Source organism: Schistocerca americana, unplaced genomic scaffold (genome assembly GCF_021461395.2).
Source record: "Schistocerca americana isolate TAMUIC-IGC-003095 unplaced genomic scaffold, iqSchAmer2.1 HiC_scaffold_1560, whole genome shotgun sequence".
Taxonomy (NCBI): Eukaryota; Metazoa; Arthropoda; class Insecta; order Orthoptera; family Acrididae; genus Schistocerca; species Schistocerca americana.
In genome coordinates, this window is record NW_025725646.1 from 5,540 (window position 1) to 26,977 (window position 21,438).

The 21,438-nt window shown below is 59.9% G+C and overlaps 1 protein-coding gene across 1 annotated transcript; it reads left to right on the top strand.

Moving 5' to 3' along the window:
• Positions 1–2,489: 2,489 nt before the first annotated feature.
• On the top strand, positions 2,490–2,744 carry LOC124569871 (histone H1-like; the record flags this gene model as incomplete). Its single annotated transcript, XM_047131096.1, has 1 exon — positions 2,490–2,744. A coding segment is annotated over one exon (255 nt), but the record flags the coding sequence as incomplete, so codon positions are not given.
• Positions 2,745–21,438: the final 18,694 nt, after the last annotated feature.

Here is a 21,438-nt window from a genome sequence, read left to right on the forward strand (position 1 = left end):
TTTCGGTGTGCTTTTTGCGGCGTGAGAGTGGGAATTAGTGGGGCCGGCTGTTGTGTTGGTTCCTTGTGTCTTGTGTCGCGTAGCTTGATGGCAACGTGGAAGGACGCCGGTTTCGTTTTCGTTTCGAGCCTTGCGTGTGGTTGTCGACGTTGACTGGTTGGCGTGTGCCGATGCACGTGCATGTGTGGGTCGCGAGTGCGTTTTTGGCTGGCTGTGTGTGTGTGTGTGTGTGTGTGTGTGTGTGTGTGTGTTTTGGGGGGGAAGGGGGAGGCGGTGGTGAAAGTGCAGTCGTCGGGTGGGGCTGGGGCTGGGGCTGTGCGTCGTGGCGGAAAGGTGGTAGGTTGCGGGAAGCGAGCCCGTCGTTGACGGTGTCGCGTGAGTTGTGAATCGAGTGGGGCGCGGGGCGCGGGACAGGAGCAGCGTGCCGCTGCGTCGTGGTCGTCAGCAGAGGCTGTGCGTGTGCTTGTCCTTTTTGTGGGCGGTTCGTGCGAGGCGTTTTTGTTTTGTGTTGCCCTAGTTGTTAGTTTATTTTGTTTGTGTTTGTTATTTTGAGACGACGACTGGTTGGTGGCGTGCGCGCGAAGTGGCGGTGTGCGCTTCCCGTGTCGTTTGTGTTGTTTTGTTTTTGTTTTGTTTTTGTGTGGTTTTTTTTTGCACTGGGCCCCGGGGGGTGGGTGCGTGTGTGTCGATTGCCGGCTGGCGAAAGGTGCGCCATCGGCGGGGTGGGTCGCCGGCACAAGTAGAGGCGGCGGCGTTGTTGCTGTTGTTGTGTGGTGTTTGTTTTGTTCGGCTGTGTCGGCGAGCTGTGTTGCGGTGCGTGTGAATGGTGGTGCAAAAGTGCTGGCGTTGGGGCTGCGGCTGCGACTGCGACGGCGGCGAGCCGCGGGCGCGCCATTGATAGTGGTGTTGTGAACAGCGGCTGTGTACGGTAGTGGTGTTGTTGTAGCACGACGTGCATCCGGGCCGGCGCGGAAAGCGCAGTTGCGGGCGGTTGCCCTTCGGTGCCAGCCATGTCGCGTGAGCGGCGGGTTGCTTCTGGTGTCGACACGTGGTGCTCTGGGTTGTTGTGTGGTGCCGTTTGGCCGGTGGGGGTGGTTCGCGTGTGTCTCGTTCGCGCTCGGTATCTGGTCGTGGTCGTGCTGCTCCCCCGTCTGTCGGCGGTTTTCGACGTCGTCTGTACGTTTTTTGTTCGTTTGCGGCGTGCCTGCCGACGTCGTCCCGTCGCGACCTTTCAACCGAAAGTGTGGCGCCCGAAGGTGAACGAACGTAACCCTGACCTCGGCGCTTTACGCTGAGCCGAGCGAACCGAACCGAACCTAACCTGTGGTGTGGCGAGGTGAGCTCAGCCTGTGAGCCCCTAACGTCTACGTACGGTAAGCTGTCCGGCTCACGCCTCACGTTTGAACGCTTTTTTAACCTACGTTTGACGCTTCTTAACCTAGCACTGACCCCTTAACCTAACGTGTAACCTAACCTAACCTAGCCTCTGACGCCTGACGTGTTTGAATGCTTAACCTAAGTTTGACGCTTAACCTAACCCAAGTCCCCTTAACCTAACCCACGCCCACCTAACCTAACCTAACCTAGACGTGTAAACGTAATGTGTAACGCGTAACGTGTAAGGTCGGCTGGCGTGTGTGCTTGACGGCAGATTGGGTTGGTCTGTAGATTCGGATTGCGGTTTGCCTCGGTCGAGGGGTTGGGTCGGAAGCGGCGAGGGGCGGCGGCGCCTGTTGCGCAGGCGGCGTCCGTTTGCGGCGGGCAATTGTTGAGAAACGGCTGTGAATGTTGGCGGGCGAGAGGAGGAGGACGGCGCGCGATGTGGCCCGACGGCTGCGGGCCGATCGGGAAACGGCGGGAGGGCGACGGAAGGCGATGGGGCGGCGGAGGCGCGTTTGCACGGCCGTCATCGCCGCACGCCTCGGCTTGTGTGGCTGTGGCGCCGGCCGCGCTGGCCGGGCTGCCGCGGCGACGGTGTGGGAGTTTTGCCGAAGGTTTGGCCATTGTGGCGGGTCGTCGGCTGGGGCTGTGGGGGCGGCATTTGGGCGGGGGCGGCGATTCTCGGCGGGCCGACCCAGGCTGTAGCGCGCGGTAGCTGCAGTTTGGCCGTGGTTTGCGGCGCTGCCGTGGCGACTGGTTGGCGACTGTGGTGTGGCTGTGTGTAGCCCCATCCTCGGTGGTTTGAAAGGCGCGGGCGGTTGTGGCGCAGGTTTGGGGCTGCTCCGCACAGGCTGTCGGACGTTGGGCGGTAGCAAGCGCGGGAGGCGCGGCGCGGCGGCGCGCAGAGTGGCGGCCGCTCTCTCGGCCGTCCGCGCCCGCCCGCGACACTGGCTGGGCCTTGTGATTCTCTGCTCTGCTGCTGTGCTGTGCTTGCGTGCCTGCCGTCCCGCTCGCTCTCGCTGTGTGTTACGCGCGTCGTCGAAATGGCAGATCAGGCGGCTACGAACGAGACTGCTGCGGCACCCGCCGCCACCGGCACTACGAAGAAGGCCAAGTCTGCGTCGTCTGCGAAGAAGCCGCGCGCCAAGCCTGCGCACCCGCGCACCTCTGAGATGGTGACGGCCGCCATCAAGAGTCTGAAGGAGCGCGGCGGGTCGTCGCTGCAGGCGATCAAGAAGTACATAGCCGCGCACTACAAGCTGGACGCGGAGAAGCTGGCGCCGTTTATCAAGAAGTACCTCAAGTCGGCCGTCGTGGCGGGCGAGCTGGTGCAGACGAAGGGGAAGGGCGCGTCCGGCTCGTTCAAGCTTGCCGGCGCCGGCGGCGGGGGGGGCGGCCGAGGGCGGCAAGGCTCGTGCTGGCGGTGCCAAGAAGAAGCGCGCCGCTCCGGCCAGCAAGGAGAAGAAGGGCGCCCGTGCGGCCGGCGCAAAGAAGGCTGGTGGCGTGAAGGCGGCGACCGGTCGGAAGGCGGGCGCCGCCAAGAAGGCGTCTGCGGCGTCGGCCGCTCCCGCGGGTGCGAAGAAGGCGGCTGCGGCCAAGCCGGCCAAGGCCAAGTCGCCGTCGAAGGCGAAGAAGGCCGCCAAGGTTCCGACGAAGAAGCCGAAGGCGCCGCGCCCGAAGAAGGCGACGACGCCGTCTAAGGCGAAGGCTTCGCCCAAGAAGAAGAAGTAGAGTAGAGGAGAAAGAGATGGGAAAGGAAGGGTTTGGCGCTTGACTCCGTCGTCCCCACCCCCCGTCGTCGTCTAGTGGCGCGCAAGAGACGCGCGGCCCAAAACGGCCCTTCTCAGGGCCATCAAAGCACGTCGGGGAAGGTTTTGATTGTCGTGTTGCGTTTGGTGTGGGTGTCTGTCTGTATGCCCGTGGGGATGCTGTTTGCGTGCCGTGGTGGTTGGATTGCGGGGGTCGGTGGCGGGTGTGGGCGGCGGTAGCGGTAAGCGGTGTTGTTGTTGTCGTGGTTGATTGTCGCCGTGTTTGTGGCGGCGGCCGACGGTTGGTTTTCTGTCACGTTGTTTTGTTTGAATACGTTGGTTGGCTTGCCTGCGTTCGTTCTTCTCGGATGTCTGTCTTGTCGAGTCGTGTCTGGTCTTTGTTTTGTTCCTTTGTGTGTGTTATGTTTTGCAACGGGGGGCACGTTGAGAGATGTGGAAGGAGTCGGTGGCGTGTAGAGCGAGCGAGCGCGCCTGCCTGGCCGTTGGCCGTCGGAGTGGAGTGCGGGTTTTTTTTGTTTTCGAAACGAAAGCGGCGGCCGGCCAGCCACCCGTGCGGTGTGACGTCGGCCGTTGGGTATTGTGCGCTTGGAGCGCCGGGGAGGGATGATGTGTGATTGTTGCGCGCTGCTAGCAGGCAGGCAGAGTGAGCGGGTGTGGCGGACGGACGGGAAGTGGCGGTGTTTGTTTTTGGGTTGCGGGGCGAGAGGCAGGCGACCGACAAAGTTTGCTCGCGACGGAGAGATGTTAGTGGCCCTGAAAAGGGCCGTTTTTGTTTGTGCGGTGCGGTGCCGCGGCGCGGTTTAGGCGCGCTCGCCGCGGATGCGGCGCGCGAGCTGGATGTCCTTGGGCATGATGGTGACGCGCTTGGCGTGGATTGCGCACAGGTTGGTGTCTTCGAAGAGGCCGACGAGGTAGGCCTCGCTGGCCTCCTGCAGGGCCATGACTGCGGAGCTCTGGAAGCGCAGGTCGGTCTTGAAGTCCTGGGCGATCTCGCGCACTAGGCGCTGGAATGGCAGCTTGCGGATGAGCAGCTCTGTGCTCTTCTGGTAGCGCCTGATTTCTCGCAGGGCGACGGTGCCCGGCCTGTAGCGGTGGGGCTTCTTGACGCCTCCGGTGGCGGGCGCGCTCTTCCTCGCCGCCTTGGTGGCGAGCTGTTTGCGCGGCGCCTTTCCGCCGGTGGACTTGCGGGCCGTTTGCTTTGTGCGGGCCATAGCGGTAGCGGTAGCGGTAGCGGAGCGGCGTGCGTGGAGGTTAGGTGCGGCGCGGCGTCCGGTGCTGCCTTGACAACGGGCCCGCGCGCCTCCGTGCTGCGCTTATATGCCCTCGGTTGCGCGTGGTGGGGGGAGGGCGGGCCAGAGTCTATATAGGGGGGCGGCGGGCGCGCTGGGCGCAGACCGTAGCCGACTCGCCAGCCGCTGCAGCTGCTGTTTGTGCACGTTTTGCTTTGCCCGAGGAAGGAAGGATGACAGGCCGCGGCAAGGGAGGAAAGGGGCTCGGCAAGGGTGGCGCCAAGCGGCACCGCAAGGTGTTGCGCGACAACATCCAGGGCATCACGAAGCCCGCCATCCGCCGCCTGGCTCGCAGGGGCGGCGTGAAGCGCATCTCTGGTCTGATCTACGAGGAGACCCGCGGGGTGCTGAAGGTGTTCCTGGAGAACGTGATCCGCGACGCGGTGACGTACACTGAGCACGCCAAGCGCAAGACTGTGACGGCCATGGACGTGGTGTACGCCCTGAAGAGGCAGGGGCGCACCCTGTACGGTTTCGGCGGTTAGGCTGCGTCGCAGCGGGCGCTGGCCTTCCCGCGGCCGTGCTTGTGGGTGGGAGAGACTAGAAAACGGCCCTTTTCAGGGCCACCACACTGTTCGGAAGTTGAAAAGTGCGAAAGAGTCTGTGTTGTTGCTGCGTGTGTGCGCTGTGTTGTTTGTTTGTTTGTTTCTCTCTGTCTTTGTTTCTTTCTTTCCGTTTGAGCGACGTGATGTGACTGGGAGGGGAGAAGGAAAGGAAACGTGTCATGTGGCTGGCTGTGTGTGGAGCTGCTTCGTTTGTGTGTCTTTGTATCGATCGCGACGGAGATGGCGGGCTGTGTGTTGTTGTGCGAGAGGCGGTGATTATTTGCTTGCGTGGTTTGGCTCTGTGTGTTTGTTTGCGGCGGCGTTGGGGTTTCCGAGGCAAGGCGTGTGGGCATAGGCGGCCGGATCAGCTGTTTCGTTCGTGTCGACGGCCGTTGCGCGCGGGAGTGGAGGGCGGTGTGTCGACACGCCTCCCTTTAACAATGGTCATTATTGCTGCCGTTGTCGGTTTGGAAGGCGACTGCGACCGTGCAAAATGTGTGTGTGTGTGTTGGGCCACACGGGCTGTGTGGACGACAAGATGGCGGACGTGCGCCGGCGGCGGCTGTGCTGTGACAGTGCAAAGTTAAAAAACAAAACAAGGTGCGGCGAGGACGACTGAAATTTTGCTTTGGACGTAGGTTTGTGTGGTGGCCCTGAAAAGGGCCGATTGTTGTGGGCCGAGCCGGCAAAGCGCGTTGCGTGCAGGGGAGCACGCGGCGCTGCGATTGCCTGGCCTCCTTTAGGCCTTCTTCTCGGTCTTCTTTGGCAGCAGGACGGCCTGGATGTTGGGCAGGACACCACCCTGTGCGATGGTGACGCCCGACAGGAGCTTGTTGAGCTCCTCGTCGTTGCGGATGGCAAGCTGCAGGTGGCGCGGGATGATGCGCGTCTTCTTGTTGTCGCGGGCCGCGTTTCCGGCCAGCTCGAGCACCTCAGCCGCGAGGTACTCCATGACGGCGGCGAGGTAGACGGGCGCCCCGGCGCCGACGCGCTCTGCGTAGTTTCCCTTGCGCAGGAGGCGGTGGATTCTGCCGACCGGGAACTGGAGCCCAGCCCTGCTTGAGCGGGACTTTGACTTGCCCTTGACTTTGCCTCCCTTTCCGCGTCCGGACATGGCGATGGGCTAGCGACGGTGCACACGAAACGGCAACGAAAACGACCGGTGCGAGCGGCAGCGAGTCGAGCAGCGGAGTGCGTGCCGGCGCAGCCGGGGTGGGGGTGCTTTATGGGCTCGGGTGCGGCGGCCGGTTGCGCGCGCGCCCCATTGGTCGGCGGCCGCAACAGGGCGAGCTGGTAAAGGTGCGGCGGCGGCTGGCGGCGGGTCATTCCGAGTTGGGCAGCGGTGGCGTGCGGGTGCATGTAGTAGGGCGCTCCGCAACTGCCGCGTGAAGAGTTAGAGAGGGCGGCTCCGTGGTGAGTGTGCGCGTCTCGGCAAGATTGTCGTGTTGCCGAAAGCAAATTGTCGTGTAGAGACGCCGCACTCGCCATGGGCAAAGGCAAAGGGAAACGCGGGAAGCGCAACTCTCCCGCAAAGATGCCAACCCGCGCAGACTTTCTGCGGTCGGACGGCAGTGAGCGCAGCGTCTCTTCAGATCGACGCAGCTGCTCCGTCGCACCGACCACACACGCAGAAGAAGAGGTAGTAGCACCGTCACCTTGTCGACCCTCCGCCCAAGTTCTCCCTGTGTGCATACGCTACACGGGTCGAGACTGGGTGGAGACTTACGACGAGGTGGCAATGGAACTACGCTACCACCCAACAGTGCAGATGCTGGACAACGAGGCCACTCTGTCCATTCAGCCGCGTTCGCAGGAGGATCGAAAGATTCTCTGCGACCGGCTGAATGCGTACCTCATGGAGCCACCTACCTACAGCGGACCAAAGAAGAGGAAACCACTTCTTAAGGTCCTACTGAGGGGGCTACCGTGGATCATGACGGCGGAATCGGTGCGCAAAGTCCTGTTGCAGCATAACTATGAGGCCATAGTTAAGCTGCACAACAGGACGAACAGGAGAAGACCGCCACTCTTCATCCTGGCTGTCGAGTCGCCCCAGGAAGACTCCAGCCAAGAAGGAGGCAAAGACGTCGGAATCTGCGGGTTAACCACCCTAGCAGGTTTCGACGTGAAGATCGAGCCACTTCCGCCCGACCTCGACACGAAACCTCAGTGTTTTAAGTGTCAGAGGGAGGGCCACGTGGCAAAGCACTGCCGCTTCGAAGCGAAGTGCGCCAAATGCGGTGTTGGTCACGACACCCGCGAGTGCACTTTGCTTCGAGACGAGAAGCCAACATGCGTTCGCTGTGGCGGCGACCATGTTGCCAGCTGGCGAGGCTGCCGGGCATTCTCTGCCCACAAAGAAGACGGCCGCCGCGAGAAGCCGACAACGAAGAAGAGGAGAAGGAGGAGGAGGCGGAAGCGCGCCAGCGCTGAAACCCCCGAGACGCCGAACAAAGCAGCAGCGCCCCGCCACAACGCGCAGCCGGCCCCTCCACCCGCCAGTGGCAGAGGTGGTGGGGGGGGGCCCTCGCGCGAGCAGGAGGGACGCCACTCAGCAGGCAGCAGCGGTGTGGACAACATCGCCGCGCTGATGGAGGAAGCGGAGTCACGCTTCCGGATGGCTCTCCACGCGGAAATGGAGGCTGCCTGCCACCTGCTGAGGGAAGCCTTGGCTCTCCGCCTTCAATGTGATGGGCCGACGGCACACACCAGCGCGTCCGCGGCCACGCAGACCGAAGACACCACCACAAAGAAGAAGAGGATGGTCATCAACCGCGCCAGTCAGACCACCGACGGCGCCTCAACCATCCCCACAGAAGCCAACGTGCGTGTCGATGAGGGCACCCAGACGTCGTCCAAACGGTGCAAGCGCCATCGAAGCGCCCAAACCGAGACGACGGATGCGGCGACCATCGGCACGCAAACCGAAGTGGCAGCCACGGAGCCCACCAGGTCTCCATGGAAGCTGCACAAAATCGAGACGACAACGAGCAGCAAACCTCTCACTCCGAGTTCTCCCTCCCCAGAGGTAGAGGACCTCAGAGTGAGAGAAGAAAGAAGAAGAAGAGAGCGAGAGGCGGAACACGAAGCCGCCCTCGCCCACCGGGAACGGCAGCGCCAACTACAATGGCGGCTCCGTCACGGAAAATAAAGAGAAGGTCCATGACAAGCAGTTCTGGCCGGGTTTTGCAGGTTTTCCTTGGCCGCTAAGGTGAATACCGGAACTGTCCCCAACAAACTCCTGCAAATAAATTCCCAATTGGGAGATATCCACCCCTTTCCCAGCACCCCAGCAACCAAAACAATAAATTGTGCCAAAACAGCATAAATACAACCCTTGGCTGAAAAGAGCCCAAGCATGCTCTATAACAGCCCGCCCTTCTCCATCCGAGAAGGGAATGAAATGTGCTAAAAAAAAAAAAAAAAAAAAAAAAAAAAAAAATGGCGGCGGGTGCCACTGTGTGGGGAGACGCTGACTAGAGCGGAGCGCTTGCTACTGGTGTTGCTGCTGCCGTACGTTGGTTCGAGATGCCGCCCAAGACTAGCGGGAAGGCCGCCAAGAAGGCTGGCAAGGCGCAGAAGAACATTTCGAAGGGCGACAAGAAGAAGAAGCGCAAGAGGAAGGAGAGCTATGCCATCTACATCTACAAGGTGCTGAAGCAGGTGCACCCTGACACGGGCATCTCGTCGAAGGCGATGAGCATCATGAACAGCTTCGTGAACGACATTTTCGAGCGCATTGCGGCCGAGGCTTCTCGCCTGGCGCACTACAACAAGCGCTCGACCATCACGTCCCGCGAGATCCAGACCGCTGTGCGGCTGTTGCTGCCTGGCGAGCTGGCCAAGCACGCCGTGAGCGAGGGCACGAAGGCGGTGACCAAGTACACGAGCTCCAAGTAAGGAGGTGGCTCTGGAATGGAAGGAAGGAAGGAAGGATGGAGAAGGCTCCTCCGTTGCGAGAGCGGCAAAACGGCCCTTTTCAGGGCCACCAACGTGCCTTTTGCGGGAAGGGCGGAATTGTTGTTGTTGTTGTTTGTGTGGACGGCTGTGATGTATGTGTTTCCTTTTTTTTTGTGGGTGGGGGGGGCGCGTCAAAGCGTGTTGCGCGGGGTACGGCCACGAGGTTGGTCGCCGTGGCGTGGAATGGTGGCACGCCTCGTTGGCGTGGTTTTTGACCCATTGGTGTTGTTGGTGTGTGTGTGTGTGTGTGTGTGTGTTACCCGTCTGCGAGGGGGGACAGTGCGATCGGCGACTTTTGTGTCACCGTAACGACGGCCGTTTGCGGGTTTGTTTTTTTTTTTGCACATCATACATGGCGAGGGTGAAATGTGAAATGTTTTTGTTTGGTTTTTTTTTTTTTTTTTGCCGCCCACTATTCCCTTTGCTGTACGCCGAGTTCGACAATGGTGCGACGTAACTGCAGCGTGGAGGTGTGTGAGTGACGTTGAAATGAACGTGCCATTAAGACGCATTGTTGTTGTATTGTACTGTACGTGTACGGCGACACGCACGATGATGTACCATTCGACTCTGATGTTTGATAGCCGTGTCTGACTGATTGCGTACGACGCACGCACACCGATGTCGTCATTCAAGATGCACGCGTGTCCAGTGCAGTACAGTAAGCGCGACGACGGCGGCGGCGGCGGCGGTCGTTTGTTTGGCGAATGTCTGTACACGTGTTTGTCTGTGTCCATCCGGTATGTATTTGTTTGTTTGAAAGTGTTTTGTGTGTCGGTGACGTGGTCCGATCCGTCGCCCCCTGAGTAACTGTCGATCGGCGCGATAGACCGGCGTCACGCAACTGAACCGAAGTCGTGGGCACACCCGTCATACTGTTGTACACCGTCGCGCTGAGAACGGTAACGAAAGGTTGACTTTGATCGGTCGAATGTCTGGGCAGAACGTGAGGAATGAGGCAAGAGTGCAAGGAGGGGGGGCAAAAGAGAGAGGAAGGGAAAAAGGGGAGAAACGCATTCGTAGAGCAACGGAACGTTCCCATGTCGGAGGCGTATTGGAGCCGCACTGAAATGCGTTTAACGGCGGCGCGGCTGCAAGTGTCTGCCGTGGTGAACGTTACCTTTGACGGCTGCATTGGGCTTTGCCCTTTGCTTTTGCTTTCGCTTTCGCTTTCCCGGATGTACGTAACGTTTGTTGATATGGTTCTGAGGAAGAGTGTATGACAGTGCCGTGCCGTCCATGTTCGTGTGCCCTCCCATTGTGTGTATGCTATTGTCTGTGTACTTGAATGATGTATGTAGGTGTTAGTGGACATGTTTTACCAGTGGGGGGAAATGGATCGTCGATAGTTGCCGTCACTCTGTCACGGTCGAGATGACGCACCCTCCGTACAGAAAGGTGTCGAGAAAGTGAGTGTGTGTGCGTGCGTGTGTGTGTGTGTGTGTGTGTGTGTGTGTGTGTGTGCGTGCGTCCGTGAATTGGCAGTGTTTGGAGGTGGGCGTGCCCTGCATGTGGCCCGGAAGGCTGTTCGTTAGGCGGTAGTGTTGTGTGGACAGGGGAGGGGCATGCGTAACGCTGCTGGCATGGCATTTCGGGAGATGGGAGGGGGCAAACGAGGAAACGAGGAGCGGCGGCCAAAGACGGGACGGGGAGGGGCGCGGTGTGGGTGGCTTGCGCCTGTGCTCGGCGTTGTGGTTTGTGCAAAAGAGGAGGAGAAAAACAATGTGAGTTGCCAGGGAGGGGAGCGGTGTTGTGTTGTGGTTGTCGTGGTGTAGCCGCAGACGCGGCTGTCAGTGAACGTGGCGAGACGGACGGATGCGCGGAGGGGCGGGGGCGGCGCATTTCGCCGGTGCCGTGCCGTGCCTGAAAGCCGCGTGGTCGCTGTGTTGTTGGTGGCGTGGGGGCGAGGAGAGTACCGTACGGGTGTGCTTGTGCGCCGGAAATGGCACACTGCGCCCGCCCGTCTTGGAGGCTGATGGCTGTGGTGTGGAAATGGGGCGCGGTGATGTTGAAGCAGTTGAAGAACAGAAAAGAAACCAAGAAAACGGAAGGCGTGATGCGGCGGTGGTGGTGAGAGCGGGAAAAACAAAACAAAAAAAAAACAACAAAAAAAAAAGAAGGAAAAACAACAAGAAAACAAAAAGTCTATCAATATTAAAATGTAAATGGAAATGGAAATGGACCCAGGTATAACCTCCCTGCACAAATAGCAGAGAGTCCGATGATAATAAAAATGTGCCAGAATGTTAACGTCCCTACAAAACAAACCCAACGATAATATTAATGAAAGAGTGAACCGTATGTAACATTGCAACAGACATAATGAAACCTGATAAATTGTATAAGGGCAGCAGCGTTGACCTTTGGCCCTGTATTCAGAATAAAAAGAGCCAAAGATCGTTACCCCAATGAAAAAGACACTGAAACACGTATGTAACATAGTAGCGATGGCGAGACATTGTAGCATCTGTGACCAGAGAGTTTGCGCTGGACTGCGCGAGTGTTGCGAGCGGTTCTCAGTCAGTCAGTCAGTCAGTCAGTCAGTAGTCGTTGCGAGTCCGTAGCTCTGTGTAGTTGAGGGCTGTACTCTGTCAGTAGTCGTCGCGTGCAGTACGCCAATAGTCGTCATGCAGAGCGGTCGGTCAGTAGTAGCAGCCGAGTGCGGTTGTGTGATGTAGGCGGTCGGCAACACTGGTCAAGATGGTGAATAAGGTATACTGTTAATTAATATAATCATTAGATAATGAAAAATTGTATTTATTGTAATTATTCTCCAACAAGTTCCCCAATAATAATTTTTATTTCAAAAGCATTTTTCAAACATTTAATTGTTTATTGAACTAAAGAGTTCGTTGCACTTCACATTTCATTCCACTTCTTTGAAGAAAAATGTCACTAAAATCACAAAAAAAGAGAATATTATTATTTGCAATGCAGTTCCTCCAAGCGCTGCGCAACAACCAGAGCAGAAATGTGACATCCATTTATTCGGAGGTAAGACTTTAATTCTGATTGTTTTGCACAGGGCCAAAGACCGATATTTCGGTTTAATTGAAGTTTCTTGTCACTGAACGGACTTTTTTAAATGTTGTGTGAAGACTTTATATTTGAGTCAGATTGCGAATTTCACATTTGTGTTGCCATTTTCAATACCTCTCATTGTGGGCGAGGTTACAATTAGCGCAATGTCCATTAGCATCCGTAAATAACATTGTCCATTATTTTAAATTTTGCTGGGAGGTTACAACACACACACAAAAAAAAAAAAAACAAAAAATTGCATTTATATCCGCTCCTCAATTGTAGATACCCCTTACACAGCTGTGTGCAATGAATGAGTGCTGGCTGGTAATTAATTGCACTCCTTGGAGGGAAATGCCATAGGAAGTAGTCTTTAAAAAGTGAATGTTTTTCGTTAAGAGACAAAAGTTACTTTAGAAAAAAAGTAATAGTGGGGCTTTTGTTGTTGAACAAAATAAGTACAATGAACATACGTTATCAGATTTGCGCAATGCAGCGTCACACCACCGTTTGATTATAACACAATAGACTATACATCGTCCCGAACCGTGACCAGAGTCGCGAGACGAGCAGAGCACGCCGCCGACGCCCGCTCAGTACAACCGTCCACCCGCTACTACTGTCGACCGACTACTACCTCTCCCGACTCGCGCTACAATATATATATATAACAACTGTTCCTGGCGACCCGGTGCGTGCCACTACTGTCGTCTGGCGCGGTCCAAGCGCCGACTAGCAGCGATAAAGAACTCTCTGGTCAGACAGAGATGCTGTCATGCCTCGCCATCGCTCTGGTAATGAATACATACGTGTTGCAGCGTGCGTACCACCGGAACACGCAGTGGCGGAGCCAAAGACTGTGTTGTCGAGGTCGAGTGCGAGCGGGAAGAGAGGCAGCGTCGGCACGGAGATGCAAGCGAGCGCGAGACGCACGGGGGCTGCGGCGTGGCGCGTTTGCGGTCGGCGCCTTTGGTGGCAACGGCCGGGACAAGCAGCGGTGTATGGTGTGGTGCGGGGCGGACAGGGGCGGAGGCGGCGCGACGACGGCATGGGGGCGAAAACGGGACGGGGGACGGCGGATGTTGAGAGGCGTCACGCGCGGACAGGACACAGACACAGAGACACACAGATTGGAAAGGGAGGGTGCGCGGTAGTAGTTGGGAATGTGCGTACCGTGCGGGATGGGAGTGGGCGAGGAACACGGTCGTGGCCCCTGTTTTGGGTGCGTGTGATGACGTCGGTGTGTTGTGGGAAGGGAAGGTGCTGTGGCGGCGGCGCGTAATGGGCGTAGGCCGAAAAGAGAAAGGAACGTGGGCAGTGTGTTGGCAAGCGTCGGTTCGACTGCGACGTTGATGGGCAGGGCAGGGCAGGGCAGGGCAGGGCAAGGTTTAATGGTGGTAGGAGTAGGCGTGTGGGCGCAAAAAATCTGCCGCTGCAGGCGGTGCCGTAACCGCCATGGCGGGAAGGAGAGAGGGCCAAAGAAAGAAAGAAAGAAAGAAAGAAAGAAAGAAAGAAAGAAAGAAGAAAACAAAAAAAAAAAAAAAAAAAAAGGAGGGGGGGGCGAAAGTGGAGAGGCGGTGGTGTGAGAAGGGCGGGGGCGGAAGGAAGGCAGGAAGGACAAGAGGCGAGGCGACGGCTTGCTTTGTGTATCGGTCGGTCTCTGGCTATGCTTCGTGTTCTGCAGCAGGGTCGGTGCGCGGCGTGGCTCGCGGCAGTGGGAACGCCTGGTGGCTGGACGGCCAGCAATGCGGTTGGATGGGCGGCCACAGCACCGCACCTGTGCCCGAGGAGGAGACGCTGGCGGCGGGCCCTGAGGTGAGGCCGGCTCGGCTGGGGCTGTGGATGTGTAGGTGTGCGCCGCTGCTGCAACAACGAGTAAAACGCGAGAAGAAGGGATGGCGGTAGAGAGAAGAAAAAACAAAAAAGGTCGTGTTGTGTTGATGCGCAGGCAGACGCGTACAGAGGGACGAGCCCGGTCTGCAGCAGGGTGTGGCCGTGCCGAGTGCAGAGCAGCGGCGGCTCGGTTCGGTTCGGCCCGGCCCGGCGGGCCGCGCTGTTGTCGCGGACGTGAGCGCCCCCTGGCGGGTGGCCGGAGGCGGCGCGGCGTGTTGGACGTGTGGCTGGTGGCAGTGCACAATTTGCGAGTGGCCGGCGGTGTGGTGTGGCGGTTGGCGCGTCGGGCGGCGGAGAGGTATGTGTTGCGGGCGCCCTTTGCTGCGCTGCGTCGTTGCGTGTGCCGTACAGGGCGGGCGCTTGTCGACTGTGTGGGCGGTGTGGCGAATTGGCGTGAAACGGCTGCCGAGAGGTGTGTGGTAGCGAGCCGGTCGGTGGTGTCAGTGCGAAGGGGAATGTGCGTGCGTGTTTGGCGGTTTCGGTGTGCTTTTTGCGGCGTGAGAGTGGGAATTAGTGGGGCCGGCTGTTGTGTTGGTTCCTTGTGTCTTGTGTCGCGTAGCTTGATGGCAACGTGGAAGGACGCCGGTTTCGTTTTCGTTTCGAGCCTTGCGTGTGGTTGTCGACGTTGACTGGTTGGCGTGTGCCGATGCACGTGCATGTGTGGGTCGCGAGTGCGTTTTTGGCTGGCTGTGTGTGTGTGTGTGTGTGTGTGTGTGTGTGTGTTTTGGGGGGGAAGGGGGAGGCGGTGGTGAAAGTGCAGTCGTCGGGTGGGGCTGGGGCTGGGGCTGTGCGTCGTGGCGGAAAGGTGGTAGGTTGCGGGAAGCGAGCCCGTCGTTGACGGTGTCGCGTGAGTTGTGAATCGAGTGGGGCGCGGGGCGCGGGACAGGAGCAGCGTGCCGCTGCGTCGTGGTCGTCAGCAGAGGCTGTGCGTGTGCTTGTCCTTTTTGTGGGCGGTTCGTGCGAGGCGTTTTTGTTTTGTGTTGCCCTAGTTGTTAGTTTATTTTGTTTGTGTTTGTTATTTTGAGACGACGACTGGTTGGTGGCGTGCGCGCGAAGTGGCGGTGTGCGCTTCCCGTGTCGTTTGTGTTGTTTTGTTTTTGTTTTGTTTTTGTGTGGTTTTTTTTTGCACTGGGCCCCGGGGGGTGGGTGCGTGTGTGTCGATTGCCGGCTGGCGAAAGGTGCGCCATCGGCGGGGTGGGTCGCCGGCACAAGTAGAGGCGGCGGCGTTGTTGCTGTTGTTGTGTGGTGTTTGTTTTGTTCGGCTGTGTCGGCGAGCTGTGTTGCGGTGCGTGTGAATGGTGGTGCAAAAGTGCTGGCGTTGGGGCTGCGGCTGCGACTGCGACGGCGGCGAGCCGCGGGCGCGCCATTGATAGTGGTGTTGTGAACAGCGGCTGTGTACGGTAGTGGTGTTGTTGTAGCACGACGTGCATCCGGGCCGGCGCGGAAAGCGCAGTTGCGGGCGGTTGCCCTTCGGTGCCAGCCATGTCGCGTGAGCGGCGGGTTGCTTCTGGTGTCGACACGTGGTGCTCTGGGTTGTTGTGTGGTGCCGTTTGGCCGGTGGGGGTGGTTCGCGTGTGTCTCGTTCGCGCTCGGTATCTGGTCGTGGTCGTGCTGCTCCCCCGTCTGTCGGCGGTTTTCGACGTCGTCTGTACGTTTTTTGTTCGTTTGCGGCGTGCCTGCCGACGTCGTCCCGTCGCGACCTTTCAACCGAAAGTGTGGCGCCCGAAGGTGAACGAACGTAACCCTGACCTCGGCGCTTTACGCTGAGCCGAGCGAACCGAACCGAACCTAACCTGTGGTGTGGCGAGGTGAGCTCAGCCTGTGAGCCCCTAACGTCTACGTACGGTAAGCTGTCCGGCTCACGCCTCACGTTTGAACGCTTTTTTAACCTACGTTTGACGCTTCTTAACCTAGCACTGACCCCTTAACCTAACGTGTAACCTAACCTAACCTAGCCTCTGACGCCTGACGTGTTTGAATGCTTAACCTAAGTTTGACGCTTAACCTAACCCAAGTCCCCTTAACCTAACCCACGCCCACCTAACCTAACCTAACCTAGACGTGTAAACGTAATGTGTAACGCGTAACGTGTAAGGTCGGCTGGCGTGTGTGCTTGACGGCAGATTGGGTTGGTCTGTAGATTCGGATTGCGGTTTGCCTCGGTCGAGGGGTTGGGTCGGAAGCGGCGAGGGGCGGCGGCGCCTGTTGCGCAGGCGGCGTCCGTTTGCGGCGGGCAATTGTTGAGAAACGGCTGTGAATGTTGGCGGGCGAGAGGAGGAGGACGGCGCGCGATGTGGCCCGACGGCTGCGGGCCGATCGGGAAACGGCGGGAGGGCGACGGAAGGCGATGGGGCGGCGGAGGCGCGTTTGCACGGCCGTCATCGCCGCACGCCTCGGCTTGTGTGGCTGTGGCGCCGGCCGCGCTGGCCGGGCTGCCGCGGCGACGGTGTGGGAGTTTTGCCGAAGGTTTGGCCATTGTGGCGGGTCGTCGGCTGGGGCTGTGGGGGCGGCATTTGGGCGGGGGCGGCGATTCTCGGCGGGCCGACCCAGGCTGTAGCGCGCGGTAGCTGCAGTTTGGCCGTGGTTTGCGGCGCTGCCGTGGCGACTGGTTGGCGACTGTGGTGTGGCTGTGTGTAGCCCCATCCTCGGTGGTTTGAAAGGCGCGGGCGGTTGTGGCGCAGGTTTGGGGCTGCTCCGCACAGGCTGTCGGACGTTGGGCGGTAGCAAGCGCGGGAGGCGCGGCGCGGCGGCGCGCAGAGTGGCGGCCGCTCTCTCGGCCGTCCGCGCCCGCCCGCGACACTGGCTGGGCCTTGTGATTCTCTGCTCTGCTGCTGTGCTGTGCTTGCGTGCCTGCCGTCCCGCTCGCTCTCGCTGTGTGTTACGCGCGTCGTCGAAATGGCAGATCAGGCGGCTACGAACGAGACTGCTGCGGCACCCGCCGCCACCGGCACTACGAAGAAGGCCAAGTCTGCGTCGTCTGCGAAGAAGCCGCGCGCCAAGCCTGCGCACCCGCGCACCTCTGAGATGGTGACGGCCGCCATCAAGAGTCTGAAGGAGCGCGGCGGGTCGTCGCTGCAGGCGATCAAGAAGTACATAGCCGCGCACTACAAGCTGGACGCGGAGAAGCTGGCGCCGTTTATCAAGAAGTACCTCAAGTCGGCCGTCGTGGCGGGCGAGCTGGTGCAGACGAAGGGGAAGGGCGCGTCCGGCTCGTTCAAGCTTGCCGGCGCCGGCGGCGGGGGGGCGGCCGAGGGCGGCAAGGCTCGTGCTGGCGGTGCCAAGAAGAAGCGCGCCGCTCCGGCCAGCAAGGAGAAGAAGGGCGCCCGTGCGGCCGGCGCAAAGAAGGCTGGTGGCGTGAAGGCGGCGACCGGTCGGAAGGCGGGCGCCGCCAAGAAGGCGTCTGCGGCGTCGGCCGCTCCCGCGGGTGCGAAGAAGGCGGCTGCGGCCAAGCCGGCCAAGGCCAAGTCGCCGTCGAAGGCGAAGAAGGCCGCCAAGGTTCCGACGAAGAAGCCGAAGGCGCCGCGCCCGAAGAAGGCGACGACGCCGTCTAAGGCGAAGGCTTCGCCCAAGAAGAAGAAGTAGAGTAGAGGAGAAAGAGATGGGAAAGGAAGGGTTTGGCGCTTGACTCCGTCGTCCCCACCCCCCGTCGTCGTCTAGTGGCGCGCAAGAGACGCGCGGCCCAAAACGGCCCTTCTCAGGGCCATCAAAGCACGTCGGGGAAGGTTTTGATTGTCGTGTTGCGTTTGGTGTGGGTGTCTGTCTGTATGCCCGTGGGGATGCTGTTTGCGTGCCGTGGTGGTTGGATTGCGGGGGTCGGTGGCGGGTGTGGGCGGCGGTAGCGGTAAGCGGTGTTGTTGTTGTCGTGGTTGATTGTCGCCGTGTTTGTGGCGGCGGCCGACGGTTGGTTTTCTGTCACGTTGTTTTGTTTGAATACGTTGGTTGGCTTGCCTGCGTTCGTTCTTCTCGGATGTCTGTCTTGTCGAGTCGTGTCTGGTCTTTGTTTTGTTCCTTTGTGTGTGTTATGTTTTGCAACGGGGGGCACGTTGAGAGATGTGGAAGGAGTCGGTGGCGTGTAGAGCGAGCGAGCGCGCCTGCCTGGCCGTTGGCCGTCGGAGTGGAGTGCGGGTTTTTTTTGTTTTCGAAACGAAAGCGGCGGCCGGCCAGCCACCCGTGCGGTGTGACGTCGGCCGTTGGGTATTGTGCGCTTGGAGCGCCGGGGAGGGATGATGTGTGATTGTTGCGCGCTGCTAGCAGGCAGGCAGAGTGAGCGGGTGTGGCGGACGGACGGGAAGTGGCGGTGTTTGTTTTTGGGTTGCGGGGCGAGAGGCAGGCGACCGACAAAGTTTGCTCGCGACGGAGAGATGTTAGTGGCCCTGAAAAGGGCCGTTTTTGTTTGTGCGGTGCGGTGCCGCGGCGCGGTTTAGGCGCGCTCGCCGCGGATGCGGCGCGCGAGCTGGATGTCCTTGGGCATGATGGTGACGCGCTTGGCGTGGATTGCGCACAGGTTGGTGTCTTCGAAGAGGCCGACGAGGTAGGCCTCGCTGGCCTCCTGCAGGGCCATGACTGCGGAGCTCTGGAAGCGCAGGTCGGTCTTGAAGTCCTGGGCGATCTCGCGCACTAGGCGCTGGAATGGCAGCTTGCGGATGAGCAGCTCTGTGCTCTTCTGGTAGCGCCTGATTTCTCGCAGGGCGACGGTGCCCGGCCTGTAGCGGTGGGGCTTCTTGACGCCTCCGGTGGCGGGCGCGCTCTTCCTCGCCGCCTTGGTGGCGAGCTGTTTGCGCGGCGCCTTTCCGCCGGTGGACTTGCGGGCCGTTTGCTTTGTGCGGGCCATAGCGGTAGCGGTAGCGGTAGCGGAGCGGCGTGCGTGGAGGTTAGGTGCGGCGCGGCGTCCGGTGCTGCCTTGACAACGGGCCCGCGCGCCTCCGTGCTGCGCTTATATGCCCTCGGTTGCGCGTGGTGGGGGGAGGGCGGGCCAGAGTCTATATAGGGGGGCGGCGGGCGCGCTGGGCGCAGACCGTAGCCGACTCGCCAGCCGCTGCAGCTGCTGTTTGTGCACGTTTTGCTTTGCCCGAGGAAGGAAGGATGACAGGCCGCGGCAAGGGAGGAAAGGGGCTCGGCAAGGGTGGCGCCAAGCGGCACCGCAAGGTGTTGCGCGACAACATCCAGGGCATCACGAAGCCCGCCATCCGCCGCCTGGCTCGCAGGGGCGGCGTGAAGCGCATCTCTGGTCTGATCTACGAGGAGACCCGCGGGGTGCTGAAGGTGTTCCTGGAGAACGTGATCCGCGACGCGGTGACGTACACTGAGCACGCCAAGCGCAAGGACTGTGACGGCCATGGACGTGGTGTACGCCCTGAAGAGGCAGGGGCGCACCCTGTACGGTTTCGGCGGTTAGGCTGCGTCGCAGCGGGCGCTGGCCTTCCCGCGGCCGTGCTTGTGGGTGGGAGAGACTAGAAAACGGCCCTTTTCAGGGCCACCACACTGTTCGGAAGTTGAAAAGTGCGAAAGAGTCTGTGTTGTTGCTGCGTGTGTGCGCTGTGTTGTTTGTTTGTTTGTTTCTCTCTGTCCTTTGTTTCTTTCTTTCCGTTTGAGCGACGTGATGTGACTGGGAGGGGAGAAGGAAAGGAAACGTGTCATGTGGCTGGCTGTGTGTGGAGCTGCTTCGTTTGTGTGTCTTTGTATCGATCGCGACGGAGATGGCGGGCTGTGTGTTGTTGTGCGAGAGGCGGTGATTATTTGCTTGCGTGGTTTGGCTCTGTGTGTTTGTTTGCGGCGGCGTTGGGGTTTCCGAGGCAAGGCGTGTGGGCATAGGCGGCCGGATCAGCTGTTTCGTTCGTGTCGACGGCCGTTGCGCGCGGGAGTGGAGGGCGGTGTGTCGACACGCCTCCCTTTAACAATGGTCATTATTGCTGCCGTTGTCGGTTTGGAAGGCGACTGCGACCGTGCAAAATGTGTGTGTGTGTGTTGGGCCACACGGGGCTGTGTGGACGACAAGATGGCGGACGTGCGCCGGCGGCGGCTGTGCTGTGACAGTGCAAAGTTAAAAAAACAAAACAAGGTGCGGCGAGGACGACTGAAATTTTGCTTTGGACGTAGGTTTGTGTGGTGGCCCTGAAAAGGGCCCGATTGTTGTGGGCCGAGCCGGCAAAGCGCGTTGCGTGCAGGGGAGCACGCGGCGCTGCGATTGCCTGGCCTCCTTTAGGCCTTCTTCTCGGTCTTCTTTGGCAGCAGGACGGCCTGGATGTTGGGCAGGACACCACCCTGTGCGATGGTGACGCCCGACAGGAGCTTGTTGAGCTCCTCGTCGTTGCGGATGGCAAGCTGCAGGTGGCGCGGGATGATGCGCGTCTTCTTGTTGTCGCGGGCCGCGTTTCCGGCCAGCTCGAGCACCTCAGCCGCGAGGTACTCCATGACGGCGGCGAGGTAGACGGGCGCCCCGGCGCCGACGCGCTCTGCGTAGTTTCCCTTGCGCAGGAGGCGGTGGATTCTGCCGACCGGGAACTGGAGCCCAGCCCTGCTTGAGCGGGACTTTGACTTGCCCTTGACTTTGCCTCCTTTCCGCGTCCGGACATGGCGATGGGCTAGCGACGGTGCACACGAAACGGGCAACGAAAACGACCGGTGCGAGCGGCAGCGAGTCGAGCAGCGGAGTGCGTGCCGGCGCAGCCGGGGTGGGGGTGCTTTATGGGCTCGGGTGCGGCGGCCGGTTGCGCGCGCGCCCCATTGGTCGGCGGCCGCAACAGGGCGAGCTGGTAAAGGTGCGGCGGCGGCTGGCGGCGGGTGCCACTGTGTGGGGAGACGCTGACTAGAGCGGAGCGCTTGCTGTGTTACGTGATAGTTGAAGTGTATTTTCCGCGCGTTTTTCTGTGTTCGGCGTTAGTCGGACGTTCGCTTTCTGCGTTGTTCCGCATCGTCTTTCAATCGAGGCGGTTATTTTCTGCGTTGCTATCGGTCGTCGCGCGCGTTGATTTCGTCGTCCGCGGCGGAGTCAAAGGCCACGATGGCCGCTCCCTCTGCCGGTTCTCGTGGGTTGTTTCCCTCGTCTGGCAAGAATATCATGTCATGCGCCGAATTATTGTCGTATTCGTCCGAATCTTGTCTATCTTCCAGTCGATCAGATCACCGGCGGCTGTCGGATCCGATAACTCAAATTACTAAAGAAAATATCAATCAAGCGGTTGAGCAGACGCAGCTTGACAGCGTTGAGCTGGGTTCGACCGGCCCAGGGCCGAGTAGCGTGGGGTCAGGCTCCGGCGGGATACCTAACGGTGACAACGAAGCCGTCCTGGCCGCCCCTACACCCGGCTCCGCTGACGCTGCAGCTCCCGCTACACGTCGTAAATCAATGAAATCAACAACGAAGGCGCGGGATGCGCCGTACTCACATGCCTCTCGCAAGCACGCGCATCCCCCTTCGGTTACCGATTCTGAATCAACAGAATCCAGGGCACCCCTGACAGAAAGAAACAATCAACCGACCCGTCAGGACCCTGCTCCGCCTCAGAATACCTCCGCTTCCCATGCGCCGACTGATACCAGTCAGGTCGACATGGTTGAGGCTTACGAGGTTACAGTACCGAC